Below are 17,931 nucleotides of genomic sequence, written 5' to 3'. Positions count from 1 at the left end.
AGAGAAGTCATTAGACTATGGAAACATGAAGATTTAAACACATATATTAAATTATGTAGAGACATTAATGAACAAGGGCAAGTCTTGGCAGCTGCAGTACGACAGGTTTTAGATGCCAGACCAAAAATATGCTACAATTGTGAACAAACAGGACATTTTAAAAGGAATTGCCTCATAGGAGGAGGGTTTAACAAAACTAGGTATCAAAGGAGTAGAATACCGAGTATTTACCCACGATGCTATAGAGGGAGACATGCCTTCCTCAAACCACCATTCAGGGTACTCCATTATCAAAAAACGAACAAGGAACAGGTGTCTATCCATGATATCATGGAAAAGGCATCGGGATCCATTGCCAAAAAATGGACAGGGGGGCCCAATGCTCCGGGGCCCAAGACCACAAATATATGGAGCACTAGAGGAACCCAGCAACCCCATCAGGGTAGTGCCCAGGACACATTGTCCATTAAATCCCTCACTAGACAAACCAGAGGGAGTGGAGGGTTGGACATCTGCGTCTCCACCAGAACAGTACTAACTCCAGAGATGGGAGTTAAAATCATTCCCACAGGGATAAAAGGACCTCTTCCCAAAGGAACAATAGGCTTATTATTGGGATGCAGTTCTTCTACTCTAAAAGGACTTATGATAAGTCCTGGGGTAATTGATCCTGATTATGAAGGTGAAATAAAAATTATAGCCAGTTCTCCAAAGGGTATATCAGTAATTTCACCAGGAGATAGAATAGCACAGTTACTAATAACACCCAGCCTACATTATAAATTTTCCAGTCGTACTGTAGAAAGAGGTTCCAAGGGATTAGGCTCCACTATGCTTTCTTTAAATTTAGATTCTCACCCCATGCTAAAACTAAATATTCAAGGACATGAATTTAATGGACTACTGGATACAGGTGCAGACCTTAACATCATCTCTCCTCAAGAATGGCCAAAACATTGGCCATTACAACAAGCCATTCAAATGCTTCGAGGCCTAGGAATGGTGACTAATCCCCATAGAAGTGCAATGGTATTAGATTGGAAGGATCCTGAAGGATGTGAAGGAACTATACAGCCATATGTATTGGATCATCTTCCCGTAAATTTATGGGGACGAGATGTCCTAGATCAATTAGGTTTGACATTAACAAATAACATCAATCAAAATGCACCCACTATTGTGGCTAGACAAGGTTTTAGGAAAGGAAAAAGATTAGAAAAACAAGAACAAGGTATAGCAGCACCAATACAAATAGATCAAGGAACGGACAGACATGGGTTGGATTTTCAGAAGGGGCCACTGAGACAATAAAAATTCCTTGGAAATCAGAAAGACCAGTATGGGTTCCTCAGTGGCCCCTGACTAAAGAAAAGATACAAGCAGCCCATGACCTGGTCAAACAACAATTAGCGGAGGGACATATACAACCTTCTGTATCTCCCCATAAGACTCCCATTTTTGTCATCAAAAAGAAATCTGGTAAATGGAGATTATTGCAAGATTTAAGAGCCATTAATAATGAGATGGTTATTATGGGACCTGCTCAATCGGGGATTCCTCAATTGTCTGCTTTGCCAAAAACTTGGTATGTTTTAGTTATAGATATTAAAGATTGTTTCTTTTCAATTCCAATTCATCCTGAGGATAGTCCACGTTTTGCATTTACTATCCCTGCACTGAATCATGAAGGTCCCGATCAGAGATATGAATGGAAAGTACTCCCTCAAGGGATGGCTAACAGCCCAACTATGTGTCAAATTTATGTTAACAAAGTAATCCAGCCACTTAGAAATCAAAATCCTGAACTACAAATATTTCACTATATGGATGATGTATTATTAGCACATAAAGATAAAAACACATTGCTAGAATGTTATGCCACACTTACAAACTTATTAAAAAATTATATCATGAGCTTTGTAATGTTTTGAACAACCAATAAAAAAAAGTTATAATAATTATTTGTTGAATTAATGAATAAAAGAATGAATGAAAATCAAAAAAAATTATAATCTAGAGATACCAATAGATACAGTACAATTAAATTTTCCAATAAATTATTTAGGAGTTCTATTATCCTCAACCATGGTCTGTCCACCAAAAATTCAAATACGAGTAGTTCAACTCAAATCACTTAACGACTTTCAAAAGTTATTAGGAGACATAAATTGGATAAGGCCTTATCTAGGTATACCAACAGGAGAGTTGGGACCTTTATTTGATATCCTAAAAGGTCCATCAGATCCAAATTCACCCCGAATGTTAACGCTAACCATATTTGGCAGATGTTCTGAGGCTGTAGGACAATTAATACTCAAAGGAATAAAAGCAGCAAAGGGAGTGTTTGGAATTTCTCCCAATAAAATTAATACTCCATATACTATGGATCAAACTGATGAGTTAGCTAATGAGTTAAAAACTTGGGCAATAATCATGTATAAATCTAATGTTTAATTTGATAATCACTTACCATCTAATCCTTAGCTGTCTTTTTGGTCTTTGCATCCTGTAGTTTTTCCAAAAATAACAAGAAAAACACCTATCATGAATGCTCCAAATATATTCACTGATGGGTCAAATAATGGTACAGCAGCAGTAGTTACCCCTGATCAAACTTTTACATTTTTTGTACCCAAACAATCAGCTCAAAAGGTAGAGCTTAATGCAGTATTGCAAGCTTTTGTGATGTTTAAAGATTCTGTATTTAATTTATTTTCTGATAGTCAGTATATAGTTAATGCTATAGTATCCCTTAAAGATCCTGGTGGGATTTCCCCTTCTTCTACTGTTTTCTCTTTGTTTTCCACTATACAAAGTCTAATCTGGGACAGAAAATATCCATTCTTTATAGGACATATCAGGGCACATACAGGATTGCCTGGAGCCCTTAGTTTGGGCAATGATTTAGCAGATAAAACTACACATGACATACATATTTTCTCCACACTAGAAGAAGCTACAAATTTTCATAAAAGGTTCCATGTCAATGCTAATACTTTACAAAAGCACTTTAAAATAACTAAGGAACAAGCCAGACATATAATAAAACAATGTCAAAATTGTGTGACCTTTTTACCACAAGTTAATCTTGGAGTCAATCCTAGAGGACTGATACCTAACCATATTTGGCAGATGGAGGTCACACACTTGCCAGAATTTGGAAAATTAAAATATTTGCATGTTACAGTTGATACTTCTTCCAGATTTTTGATGGGCTCCCTTCATGCCGGAAAAAAAACTAAAGATATTATAGCTTATTGCTTACAAAATTTTGCCACTGTGGGCATTCCAAAACAGTTAAAAACAGATAACGGTCCTGGTTATACTTCCACCTCTTTTAAAAAATTTTGCTCATCATTTGACATTACTCATATAACAGGAATCCCATACAATCCACAGGGACAAGGCATAGTTGAAAGAGCTCATCAAACTATTAAAATGTACTTATTAAAGCAAAAATAGGGAATTGGGAAGGGGTATATATCCCCCAATGATAAACTTAAATTAACCCTTTTTACTCTAAACTTTTTAAATTTGGATTCATCAGGACTTAGTGCTGTGGAAAGGCATATGTGTCCAAAAAATGTACATAAGCTCAAGGTACTTTGGAAGGATATTCTAACAGGACAATGGAAAGGTCCTGACCCAGTAATTGTCTGGAGTTGGGGTTCTGTTTGTGTGTTTCCACAGGGAGAACAGCAGCCAATTTGGATTCCAGAGAGATTAACTAAGGTCCTGACCCAGTGATTGTCTGGAGTCGGGGGTCTGTTTGTGTGTTTCAACAAGGAGAACAGCAGCCAATTTGGATTCCAGAGAGATTAACTAAAGCAATTTCTACAGACCAAAAAGAAGATGATTTGGTTTAAATCCATAACAGCTGATATCCAGAACTCCAGTTTGGCTACCCTTACATCTGCAACAGAACCAGGATGCTTTTTTCAATATCTATGTTATTATTACCTTTTCTCACATCATACAGACCTAGGTTAATGTTTTGAGCTCATACAGACCTAGGTTAATGTTTTGCTGATCAGTTCTATTTTTTGACTATAGAGTTTTTAAACATTGCAATGGAGATTTCAACTGTTAAAAGTTATATGGCCTTTACTATTATGTGTTATATGTATTATGTGTGCACACTTGTGTTTTATGTTGTATATTTGTATGTACATATGTCCATATATCATATATGATGAGCGCTCATGAAAAATGGAGCCAAATATTTTTTTTATTCACATGATTTAAATGGTTTAATTTAAAATGGGTAAACAGCTGTTGAGGATTGTTTTAATATGTGAACAAAAAAGGAGGTTAACAGATCTGTTTGTTTACTTTCACCTTTCCTTTTCATTATATTTAATAATTCTGTTCAAGATAATGTAAATTGTTCACAAAATTGTTTTCTTTTAGTGCCTTCTGGAATGTTACATAATTTTTTCTTTAGCCATTATTGCCAGAATTCCTATCTTCATCCCAGTACTGGTGAAGACAAAGATAAAACCAATCTACAGCTTCTGCAATAGCCATCACTGAACTGCTTGCAGAACTTGCCTGGACTATGTATCACTTGTATGCATTGTGAACTCACGTGTATGCATTGTGAACTATCTGTTGGTGCAGCGACTTGTGGTAGTGTTGGGGTATTTTTGCTGATGGTGTCATCAGTGGTACAATTTTTCCAAAAGGAGCCGTCAATTGGCTTGATGTATCTTCCTCCCTTCTGCTTGTGATGCTCATTCAGCTAAAATTTGGGGGCCAACAGAGGTGAGGCAAAGAACCTAACCCCCCTGCTGGTACAAAGACCTATCCACAGGTGTGGCTGTATGCTGGACCGGTAGTCAATGACGGGTAAGATCCAATTGCAATGGTACCAACCTAAGACAGGAGGCTGACGCCTTGAGGTCAGCTCATCCGATGACGGGTAAGATCCATATGTAGTATTGGACAACCTAAGGCAGGCACAGTCCCTAAGCCACATGCTTGTTGTTTAAACAGAGAGGGGGAGATGTTGAGAGCCACAGTCAAAGGGTCCCCAGCAAACTTCCAGCTGCCAGCTGATGATTGGCTCACAGGGGCCCCAGCAAACTTACAGCTGCCAAATGATTGGCTCCTCTGTGGTGATGCTCATTGGGCTGTTTCCCCGCCCTTTCAGACCACGGAGCTGCTCATTGGGGGACTTTTTTTGGCTCCGCCCATGTGACCTAGCCAATGGGCCTCAAGAGCAGGAGGGGTGGGGGAGGTAGAGAGGCTTGTGGGAAGCCGGTGGTGGCAGTTGGGATCTGAGGGGTTTTCCTGAAGAGCTGTGTGGTGCCGGTGTGTGTGTTCTAAAAATAAAGTTCGTTTCTTTTGACAAGTGGCTCCTGAATTGTGCTCAGCCAGACTGCGGCACTATACCATACAAAATGCTAACTCAAAATTAATCAAAGACCTAAAAATATACTTAACATGCAAAAAACCCTGGAAGAAAACAGAAGTCTTCTAAAAACTGTCCTTGGTGATGGTTTCTTGGAAACTCCACTAAAAACTCAAGCTAAAAAGCATAAACTAAGTAAAGGGGACTACATCAGACTAAAAAGCTGCTGTATAGAAAAGGAAACAATCAACCAAATGAAGGCAACCCACATATTAGGACAAAATATTTACAAACAATATAACAGATAAAAGGCTAATATTCTAGATTCATAGGGAACTCATAAAACTCAGCACCAAAAAAATAAAAAATAATCCAAAATGAAATGAGAACATGACTTGAATAGTTCTTTTTCAAAGGGTGACATATAGGTGACAAACAAAAGAAAATGATGTGCTCAGCATCACTATTAATAAGGGAAAGGAAAATCAAAGCCACTATGAGATATCATCGCACACCTGTTAGCTATAAAAATAGATAAGAGATAATGTAGTGGATTTCTATTATTATAACAAATACCTGAGATAATCAACGTGTAAAGAGAAAAAGGTTATTTTGGCTCTCAGTTTTGGAGGTTTAACTCCATGATCAGTTGCCCTGTTGCTTTGGGCCTAGGGCATGCTCCCTGATGAAGGACATAGTAGAGCAATCCCACTCACCTCCTGACCAAGAAGCAAAAGACAGGGAAAAGATGGACTTGACTGGTATCCCACTATGTGCTTCCAGAGCAAATTCCCAGTGACCTGAAGTCCTCCCACTAGACCCCACCTCTTCAAATTTCTACCATCTCCCAATTGTGCCAAAGCTGGGGACCAAACTTTAAACCTTTGGGAGACATTCAACATCCACACTATAGCTGATACAAGTGTTGGTGATGGTGTGGACAAAAGGAAACCCTGGAACACTTGGTGAGAATCAGATTTGTGCAGTCATTAGGGAAAGCAGTAAGAGATTCCAGTTGAAATGAAAAATGAATCTGGGGCTGGAATGTGGCTCAAGCAGTAGCGTGCTCGCCTGGCATGCGTGCGGCCCGGGTTCGATCCTCAGCACCACATACAAACGAAGATGTTGTGTCCACTGAAAACTAAAAAATAAATATTAAAAAAATTCTCTCTCTCTCTCTCTCTCTCTCTCTCTCCTCTCTCTCTCTCTTTAAAAAAAAGAAAACAAAAAGTAAATCTACTATTTGACCCAGCAATTCATATTTTATATATATATAAAAGAAATTAAATTACCACCTTGTAAATATGTCTGCACCCCCATGTTTATTGCAGCATTATTCACAATAGCTAATCTAGAAGAGCAACCTAGGTATCCAAGAATCAAGGTGCACATATTCAGCAGAACATTATTCAACATGAAAAAAGATAAGATACTGTCATTTGCCACAACATGATGTACTTAGAGGACAGTATGCTAAGGAAGGGCTTGACTGTTGTCCACTAAATCCACGAAGAAAAGTATTTCATGATCTTATTTATATGTGGAATACTTTTTTATTAGAGCATTGTATTTATACATAATATTTGGGTTACTTTTGACATAATTATACATACAAGGAATTTGAATTCAATCCCCATTTCCCCCTCCCCTTTCTTCTCCTCTTCCCTCCCATTTTTGTCTCCTCTATTCTAATGATCTTCTATGTGAAATACTTTTTAAAGAAGAAATATATAGAAATAGAATGTAAAATAGTGGTTACCAAGTATGGAACAGTAAACAGAAAATGAGAAAATATAGGTAAAAAAAATTTAAAGAGATAAATATGTTGGATGAAACAATGTACACTAGTATTATATTTGAAGATAGTGATAATATTCAAGATTTTGCTGAATAAATAGATTATAAGTGTTCTTGCAATAATGGAAAAATTAAAAATTATGTGATATGATATTTTAATTTTTTGACTATAAAACCATTTTACCTTATCTACACCTATCTTATAGCATGTTATACCCCTACAATCTACACACTAAAATTTATTTTAAGATTAAAAAAGGAAGTAAGAGTCATCCTGACCTCTAGGTCAAGGAGGACTGAATGGAAGAAACAATGGAAACTAACAGAGGTATAAAACTGTTTTGTGTCTTGATGTGTATGGGGGTCCTGTAGCTATATTTCTTTTTTATACTCATTGAATAGTATACTTATGATTTGTGCTCATTATTATCTTTTGATTATACATGAATTAAAATTATAAGACCCTATATCCCTGAAAATGAAAATATTATTTTCTCAGAAAGTGTTAAGTAGAAACACATGCAGTTCAATTAATAAAATATATGCTGTGAACCCCTAGAAATAGTCTAAGATTCTACTTAGAAAAGTCCCCCAGAGAATCAAGGCAAAGAGGAAAGAACAGGAAGAGATGAACCTGCTAATGGAGGACACGAGGAATGAAACCATAGGAAGATAGTCTGTGTCAAACCTTAAATTTGTATGGATGTGGATTCATCCAGTTATAACCTTACCATCGAGCTTGCCAAAGTTGAAAATGATAAAAAGAATAAACATAAATGTGGTCACTCAAAACTGGTAAGTGGAGATTTTAGCACAGGATTGACTTAAAAATCAATCAGCTATATTCATCCATTAAGTCATTCATTCAGTAAACATTTATGAAACCAGGGCAATATACTCAGACCTATCAAAAGCAAGAGACTGAGATTACTGGGTAATTTATTTAATTCTTCTAATAATATTGAGACAGGTATTGTAAGAATTAGGGGGAAAATGTCCAAAATGTAAGATTCTTTTAGTCTTTATCGGATGCACTGATGAAAGAAATTGAGGGTTTTTTCCCCCCTTACCGCTTTCACCTTCTGCTGGAAAACAGATTTGTCAAAAGTAGAAGAAGTCCTGGATCCCAGAGCTGATGAAGCTCACAAGCAAAGGGGTGAAGCACCTGAGTAAGGCAGTTCTGGAGACACAGTGATCAGTGTTTAACAGGCCCTGTCACAGTGGAGGTGTGGACAATTGTTATCTTCCAATTTAAAACTAGGTAACCAACTGAACCAGGTTCTGAGCGTCTCCCATACTGATAGGGCCAGGAAGGCTCTCAGAAGCACATGTGTCTGATCAAAGCAGAGGCTCTTGCGAGTTGCCCCAGAGAGCTGCAGCAGCACCAGACTGTTGCTCACTCTCCAAGGTATCCTGATGAAACCCTGCTTCCAGAGTCACCCTTGTCAGGGGTGTCCTGCATGGCCCTCTGTAGAACCAGCTTGAGGGTTCTTCGCTTCCACCGCCGCTGCCTAAAGGAGCCAACAAAGAAGTAAATTATGGGGTTGGCGCAGCTGTTAACACAGGACAGAACAACTGTAACCCAATAGGATTCACAAGGAATAGCATCATATCTCAAGATCCAGACTAAGAGGAACCAGTAGATCCCAAAGGGCAAGCCAAAGGAGAGGAAGACCAGAACCGTGAGCCCAATGGTCACACACAGCCTCGTCAGTGTCATCTTCTGTGAACCACAAAGGATCCTGACAATCAGGATTAGGCTGGACCCTGAGAGGGTGACAAATAAAACCATCAGCCAGGCGGAAGTGATGAAATCTAATGTTTTACACCAATCATTGTTATACTCTGTACCCAGGAAGCTACAGTACTTCCCTTCCGGGATGCTCAGCGACAGCGACAGGGCCCAAAGCAAGGCGCACATGACAGCTGGTGTGTGTCTCCAGCGGCGGCAGTGGTACCAAATGGGCCACAGGACAGACATGCAGCGCTCAATGCTCATGGCACTGAGCATGCTTAGCCCTGCAAGATAGGCAAAGGTTGACACAAACATGAAGAATGTGGGAACGGGGATGGAGTTGGAATAGAAGACGTTAATGATTTTCCACAGGGAGTCTATGATCTGGAAGCAGAGGAAGAGAAAGTCAGCTGCAGCCAGGTTGAGAATGTAAATAGAGAAGGCCTTCCTGCGGACCCAGAAGCCCAGGATCCAGAGCACAACTGCGTTTCCTGCCACACCGATCGGGGCAATGATGAGGGACAGGAAAGCCAGGATAAGATTCTTCTTATAGCAGTTTGGAAGAATATATTGAAAATTGTCATTCATTGTTGTGGTTTCTGCCTCCCGGGTTGGCACGACTGTATCCATGCTCATGAATGCTCCACTGGTGCTCCTGGGAATACAAAAAAGATATGAACAACTGCTGCATGATCTCTGATTCTTAAGACTACCCTGCTATGTGGGAAGTATTGCCCCTGTGGCACAGGGAAGGGAAAGACAGTCCTGCAGAAGTTAAGTAATCCATCAAAGGCCAGGAAGTCATGGGACCTAATTTCAATCCCAGTTCTCACTGACTCTAAAGCCTGGGCCATCTGCAACCCGCTCTTTCTACTGACAGGGAATATTTAATGGCCCCAATGCACCCACTCAGCATCCTAGACTGTATGGGACAGATACAGAATCCTGAGCCCAACTTTCTTTCTATCCTGGGACAGTAATTATGTATCAGGTGCAGGAAGCTGGAAGCCCCAAGCATGACACATGCCCACCCTCACTTACTGGGTGGGTCCATAGTACATTGAGAAAGGAAATTATAGTTATGCCTATAATGAGAATATGACCTATTTGTAGGATACTTGTGAAGACAGTCAGATCGCTTAGATTAAAATTGCTCCGTGTCCGTTTCAAATTTTGGAAACACAAAAAGCAGAAGCTAAGCAGGATAGACAGTATTTTCCTTTTACCCATTGATGTGACCCCATTATCCCCAGCTCTGTTTGAGGGTCACAGCAGATAGTCAAGATAGTCAAGAAATGTGACTATCTTGTGAATGACAACTGGATAAAAGAGAGAGGAGCCCAAGCTTAGTTGAAAATTTGGGATAAATATCACACAAGCATTTTTAAGTGAAATCAGTCACCAGAAAACATACATTTAGACACTGAAGAAAATGCCATTGCTCATGATTCCTTCTGTGGAAATCTTTGATATGTTTCAAAGAATTCCTTATGCCTGCAGTGATGGTCCAAGGTGGTCACTGTCATGTCTCCAACCCATGGAGAGTCAGAATATGTCTTTAATGATCACCTAAAAAAGTGTAAGCCTATAATTCAAGGAGAGATTTCCAGGTTTAGTTGAACTTATTGCACTTGTGATGAGTAAAATGCAAGTTTGATAAAGCAGAAAGAGAATTGGCAATGGGGCTGGATAGAGAGTGTTGAGGCATGGAAATATCCAAGAGTGATTAGGAAGGAATTTCTGAGTTGTAAAGTATAAACTCATTTATTTTTACCCCAGATGATTTTAAGTAGAAATTGTTTTACTTTTTAAAACCATTTAGCAACTTAATTATCTCAGGTAGGGGTATTTTTTTATTTAAATGCTCATTAATGAAGGACTTTGGGTGGAAAGAGAGATGCTCATGCACAAATCAGTTGGGAAACAAGGAGGAACTCTCCGGAAGGTGAACATTAGCAACTGGTTGAGTGATTAACTCATTTTTATTTTCTAAGTAACTATCTGTAGTAAATACTCTTATTCCCATCTTATATGAGGAAATACAAAAAGAAGGAGGTTGAGAGATTTGCTTCAGGTCTCATCAGAAAAACTGATATCACCTGGATTTAAACCCATTGGTTTGTATCAGAATCTGCATCCTTCATTAGCCCCATATTGTCACTGCCACTGTGATGTGTTCATTACACACAGGGAAGCCATAGGGGATGAAGCATTTCACTTGCATCATTTGAAATTCATAATTCACTTAACTCTTATTAAAATGGAAGAGGTAAATTTTAGCGACAACAAGGAAGAAAAAACTAAGACATATTGAACAACAAGAGGTAATTTAACAACAATTCAGGGCCTAGAAGCCCATTTCTGTCTCTGAAAAGGACGAAGTCACTCTATCTAGACTGTCCTGAACTCAAACAAGACAAGAGGACCACAGTGGGCTGAGACAGAAACCTCTGGGCATCAAGGGTTGAATTCACCTCAGGTGCTCTTAGTTCCTGTTGCCTGGTGGGCCTGAGGAGGTGATGAAGGAAAATCACAGTTTCTGTTATCCCCCCTTCTTGAAATTTGGCCTTTTTATTTGTACATAGAAGACAGTTTTTGGCTCTATTTGTAAATGTATGGATTTTTTTCTCTTCCTCATCAAACGCAAATCTCTAAGAGTTGGAAGTGGCTGTATTACTCAACCTAAGGACATTGATCCTTGGCCCTTTCCTCAAAGCACAGCTACAACTACAGCCACAACAGTCATCTCTCAATTCTGATAACTTCTATTTCCAATTGTTTTTTAAACATAGTGACATTGAATCTCTCTCCACTCCATACTATTTTCCATGGGGTGGAATTAGATTCACCAATCCATGTAACTTTTCCAAACTATGCACATATTGGTAAACTGTTCCTCAGTTAAACCCTTCCCATTCATTTTTAGATAATCTATTTTCTCTAGAGGATCTCAGAAATTCATACTGCATCAGAACTTCTAAAACAAGTAACATGAATGACTGGTTTATGCACAACATTTTAGCTTTGAAAAGCATACATCCACCTATATTGTCTCCTAAATTAGGAAAGCAACAGATTTCTCATTCTAACAGTAAATTTGAATGGTTAGAGTTAAGCACAGAATGGGGAGAAGGTACAACAAAAAAACAGCTGTCTTAGTTTGCAGCTTTCATAGCTCCCACACTCAACCTTGTCAGCCCTCAATGTTGCCAGGAGAGACTTGACAAAATCCCCTGTCTGTTCCTGCTAGAACACATCAGGCCCCTTGTATCCTCCATCTCAAGGTGAATTTATCTGATTGTGGACTAATAGAAAAAAAGACACAGCTTTGGGAATAAGTTCTTTTAAAAGTTTTACCTTTCTTCCATTCTTCTTATTGGAGGTGATAAGCTGATCCGTGGCAAAAGGAAGAGTCCCTGTGTTGGTTGTCACTACAGAACACTTCTGTGCTCTGGAGAGATGACTGTAGGGAATGAATTGAAGGCTGGTGCTTGAGAAAAGCTTATCAGAATTCAGATAGTCCTGTGATTTCCTGTACTAGGTCTTAACACAAATGAGAGTGTAGGATTATTTCAGTGATATTCTTCATGAAATTATTCTTAATGTTTGGTCTGATTCTATTCCTACCTCTCAACCTTTACCTATATCCACCTCATTGGTTACTCTTCTCTGCAAGTGATTGTAGTTTTGCCATGTCTTACTGAGAGATGATCAGGAATGCCAAGCAAAGTGAGCCCATGCCCGAAATCTAACTGAAAAATATGCTTTTCTTTACTCATAATTTAAAGCCTTCATGATTTGTTTCACACTTTTTTCTTATCATAGCAGTTACATGCAATTATTTGCAGTTTTTTTTCAAATTACACAGATATGCACCAAATAAAAAGAAAACATCTTCTTGAGGTTTTCTCCAGAATCAACCACTGATTCAGTTTCTCTTATAATTTTTTTACTAGTTATGATTTCAGATTTGAGTAGTGAATATATTTTATTTTTGAATTACATGTGTTAAAAATAGGATCAATTGATGTATCACATGAAATGAGAACAATATAGGATATGGTAGATAATTTAAAAAATAAGATTGGGAATTTAAAATATCTATGATTTAAATGTTAATGGTTCTCATGAAAAATTAGAGCAATATTTAATGGAAGAGTGAAAGCAAATAAAGAAAGATAGATACACTAAGTGAGAGAAAATGCTAGGAATAAAAACACTAACAGACATGAAAGTGACATTGAAGAATGTTCATCAGTAGACTGAACACAGGCTAGAAAAAAAAAGTAAATACAAAGAACTGAAACTACAGGCTCACTAAAATAAGGTAATTGAGACTTCCTAAGCTGAAAAGCTAAGAGGAAAAAAAATGTGTGGAAATAGTACAAAAAGTTGTAACTTCTACATGATGGGAATACCAGAGGAGAACAGGAAAAAAAAAAGAAAGGAACAGAAGAAATATTTCATATAATACTTGTTTATACTTTCCCCAAATTATTATCAGAAACCAAACCACAGATGCTGAAAACTATGAAAACAGAAAGCAGGATAAAAACAACAACAACACAGAAAACATAAAAGGAATGGAGAAAACACAAGAAAGAATAAATCTCATTAGAAGAGTAGCTAAGATAACGAGAATTAGGATCAAATCAAACAGTAGAAATAAAACAAAATGTCAATAAATAATACATACATTTCTATAATAGCATCAACTCTAAATAGTCTTTGTTCTCCATTTGGAAGATGAAGACTGGCAGATTGGGTTAATAAACAAGATCCAACTATATGTAACCTGCAAGAAATATACCGAATTGGCACAGACTTCCACAGACCAAAAATGACAGGATGGAATATGATATCCATGAAAATGGAATCCAAAGACATCAGAAGTAGCAGATTTTGAGCCAATTTAATCAGAAGAGAGAAAGAATATGGTCACTAAATATGAGTAAAAGGAACAATCCAACAAGAAGAATAGCAATTCCAAATATGTATGATTTTAATATACCTCTCTCAGTGATACATAGATTATTCAGACATAAAATCAACAAAGATACTGTAGAGTTAGAATAAACTATAATCAAATGACTTAACAGACATCTACAGAATATTTCATCCAACACTAGTTTTTCAACACACTTTCTTTTCAATTCCTTATGGAACTTCTCCAAAAGAGATCATATTTTAGAGCAAAAGCAAGTTTTAGCAAATATAAAAATGCTGAACTAAGTACTTGCATTTTATTGGATCATAGTAAAATTAAATCAGAAATTAACAAAAAACTACAGAAACTATAAAAATACATGGATATTAAATACATTTTTTAAAGATAAGTGGTTCATCAGAGAAATCAGGGGGTAAGTTAAAAATTTCTTAGAGTCAAACAAGAATAAAAATACAACATACAAAAATTTATGAGATACAACAAAGGCAATTGTACGCTGGAAGCTGACACTTTGGGTGCCTACATGAAAATAGTCACTGAAATATCAGAAAGATTTCAAATTTAAAAAATCAGAAAGATATCAAATAAATAAACTAAATGATACATCTCAAGTTCTTAGAAAAACAAGAACAAATCAATTCCAAATCAAGTAGAAGGAAAATAACAATAAAGATTAGAACTGATGTTAACGATAAAGAGAATTAAAAAACAAAAAGCATCAATGAAAAAAAAGTGATTCTTTGAAAAAAATATAAAAGTCAAATTAACTGAAAGAGAGAGAAGACTTAAATTTATCAAATTGGAGACAAAGAATGGGATATTACATCAGAAATTACTGAAATTCAGAGAATCATTATGAGGTACTCTACAAATTTATATTCTAATAAATTGAAAAAAATCCAAAAGAAATGGATAAATATCTAGACTTATGTAACCTAGATGACTGAAATAATAGTGGGTGATTTCAATACACCTCTCTCACTAATACATAAGTTAGCTAGACATAAAATCAACAAGATACTACAGAGTAAATAAACCAAGATAATATATAAAATGTAATAATAGTTCAATAACAAGAAATAAAATTGAAGCATTAATAGAAAATTTTCCAAGAAAGAAGAACCCAGGACTAGATGGTCTAACAGCTGAATTTAGTGAGGTCTTTAAAGCTCTTTAAATTATTCCATCAAATAGAAAAAAGACAACACTTCTAAACCTATTCTATAAAAGCAGTATCACCTTGATACCAAAACCAGATAAGGACTTGTCAAAAATAAAAAATTAGATCACTTGGGAGGCTGAGGCAGAGTTTGTGAGTTCAAAGCCAACATCATCAAAAGCAAGGTGCTAAGCAACTCAGTGAGACTCTGTCCCTAAATAAAATATAAAAAAGGATTGAGGTTGTGGTTCTGCGGCCAAGTGCCTATGAGTTCAATCCCCAATATACAGAGATACGAAAAATTGTGCTTTATATATGTAATAAGAATTGTAATGCATTTCACTGTTGTCATGTATTTAAAAAATAATAATAAAATCAATAAAAAAGAAAGAAAATTAGAGACAAATATCTATAATAAATATAGATATAAAAATATAAAAATTCTTAACAAAATACTTGCAAATCAAATTTAGCAACATATTAAGAAGCTCATGGGTGAGTATCAAGTTCGTTTTAACTTAGGCACATAAGGATGGTTCAATCATTGCCAAATCAATGAGGGACATAAAAAGGATCAAGGACAAAAACCATATGATCATATCACTAGATATAGAAAAGCCTTTCATAAATGTCATTGATAAAGAAATCAAGAAAATAATTCCATTCAAATAGCTTCAAAGTGTAAAACAGTAGGAATTAATCTAACAAAAGAGGTGAGAGACCTCTATAAGGAAAATTAAGGAACTCTAAAAACAGACCAAAAAACAGAAGAAGATGCTAGAAGATGGAAAGTTAGGCAGAAGTAATATTGTTAAAATGACCATATGAACAATAATGACCTTCAGATTCAATGCCATCCACAGCAAAATACCAATAACATTTCATCACAGAATAAGAAAAAGCAGTCCTAAAATTCATATGGTAGAACAAAAAATGAAAATACCCAGAGCAATTTTGAACAAAATGAAGAATTCTGGAGTCATCACAAGACCCTATTTCAAATTATAGTGAAAACCTATAAAAACAAAAGGGAAACATTAGCAGCATAAAAATATAGCCTACCAAAGGTGTTATGGGTTGGATATGTGGTGTCCACCAAAAGCTCATGTGTGACACAATAAAGGAGTGTTCAGAGATGAAATGATCATAAGAGCTATAATCTAATCAGTGGATTAATTCACTGGAATGGTTTAATTGGGTGGTAACTAAGTCAGTAAGATGTGACTGAAGGTAGGTCACTGGTGACATGGATTTTATTCCTGGTGAGCAGAGCTTTCTCTGCTTCCTGTATGTCATGAACTAAGCAGCTTCCTTCCGTCATGCCCTTCTGCCATGTTACTCTGTCTCACCTTGAGTCTATGGCTATGGAGTTGGATGACCATGAATGAACCTCTGAAATCATGAGCCAAAATACATTTTTCTTTTTCTATGTTGTTCTTGTAAGATCTTTTGGTCACAGCAATGCAAAGCTGACTAAAATATAATGAGAGAAAATCTTTGCTAGCCACCCTTCCAAAAGAGGATTAATAGCCAAAATATATAAAGATGTAAAAAAACTCAACACCAAAAGAACAAATCGCCCAATTAATAATTGGACAAATAAACCAAACAGAAATTTCTCAAAAGAAATACAATGGCCACCAAATACAAGAAAAAATGCTCAGAATCTTAAATTATGAAGGGAATGCAAATCAAAACTATGAGAGCTGGGAGTTGTGGCACAGACTTGTAATCCCAGAGGCTTGGGAAGCTGAGACTGTGAGTTCAAATCCAGCCTCAGCAATTTATTGAAGCAACTCAGCCATATCCTGTCTCTAAATAAAATACAAAATAGGGCTGGGTATGTTGCTCAATGGTTAAGCACCCCTGGGTTTAATCCCCAATATATCCCCCCCCCCAAAAAAAAGAGATTCCATCTCACTCCAGTCAGAATGGCAATCATCAAGAACACAAATAACAATAAATGCTGAGGAGGATGTGGGGGGAAAGGAACCCATATACACTCTGATGTGAATATGAATTAGTAAAGCCCTATGAAATAAGTATGGATGTTCCTCAAAAACCTAAAATTGTAACTACCATATGATCCAGCTGTCTCACTCCTTATATTTATCTAAAGAATTAAATACAAAATAGTTCAGAGATACATGCATACCCATGTTTATAGCAGCACAATTCACAACATTTCATTTGTCATGACATAATTTTATTCTTCTTTATAGATAAAAATATATATATATAAATATATATATATATATACACACACACACACACACACATATACATACATACATACACACACATGCACACACACACATATATAATGGAGTTTTATTCAGCCATAAAGAAGATTGAAATTATGTCATCTATAAGGAATGGATGAATTGGAGATAATTATGTTAAGTGAAACAAGCCAGACTCAGAAAGAAAAGTGCCATATGTTCTCTCTCACATAGAAACTAGAGGGATAAAAAGGAAAAAAATCTCATGAAAATAGAACATAGACAATTGGAGTAGGGGAAGAGGATCAGGCACATGGAGGCAAGAAGGACAAGTACACAACCAGCCTAATCATAGCCATGGAGAAGCAAAGGTTTAGTGATGGAGCATGGAGCATCAGAGCAGTGGCCCTGGGTCAGCTGGAGCACACGTGGCAAGCATGAGGCCCAGTGGGACAATGCCAAGGTAGTAAAAGTGTGTGGACCTGTCACCCCACAGTAGACTGGCCCAGGTCTGCAGAAATCCACACAGCACTGCAGCTCTGAACCCTAAGCATCCACCATCTGAAGACTTCAACCTTAGACTTCCTGATGACCCTCAAAAAAGTGGAAGTAGGGCAGATTCCAGTTCAACCAAGAATTAGTGCTTTTTAAGCTCTCATTAGCATAAGTTTGAACCAATGGCATTGATTCAAGTGCTGTATAAACCCCTACACTAGC

General features: G+C 36.9%; 1 protein-coding gene across 1 annotated transcript; it reads right to left on the bottom strand.

The window, feature by feature from the left end:
• Window positions 1-8,546: 8,546 nt before the first annotated feature.
• On the bottom strand, window positions 8,547-9,515 carry LOC124088375 (mas-related G-protein coupled receptor member X2-like). Its single transcript, XM_046437931.1, has one exon. The coding sequence runs from the start codon at window positions 9,513-9,515 to the stop codon at window positions 8,547-8,549; it is 969 nt and encodes a 322-aa protein (XP_046293887.1).
• Between the last annotated feature and the right edge of the window lie 8,416 nt (window positions 9,516-17,931).

This window comes from Marmota monax, unplaced genomic scaffold, assembly GCF_021218885.2.
Source record: "Marmota monax isolate L192 unplaced genomic scaffold, Marmota_monax_Labrador192_F-V1.1 WCK01_AAM20220418_F8-fsc00061, whole genome shotgun sequence".
NCBI classification, from domain to species: domain Eukaryota; kingdom Metazoa; phylum Chordata; class Mammalia; order Rodentia; family Sciuridae; genus Marmota; species Marmota monax.
The sequence above is the reverse complement of the archived record's forward strand: the minus strand, read 5'-3'. Positions and strand labels throughout refer to the sequence as shown.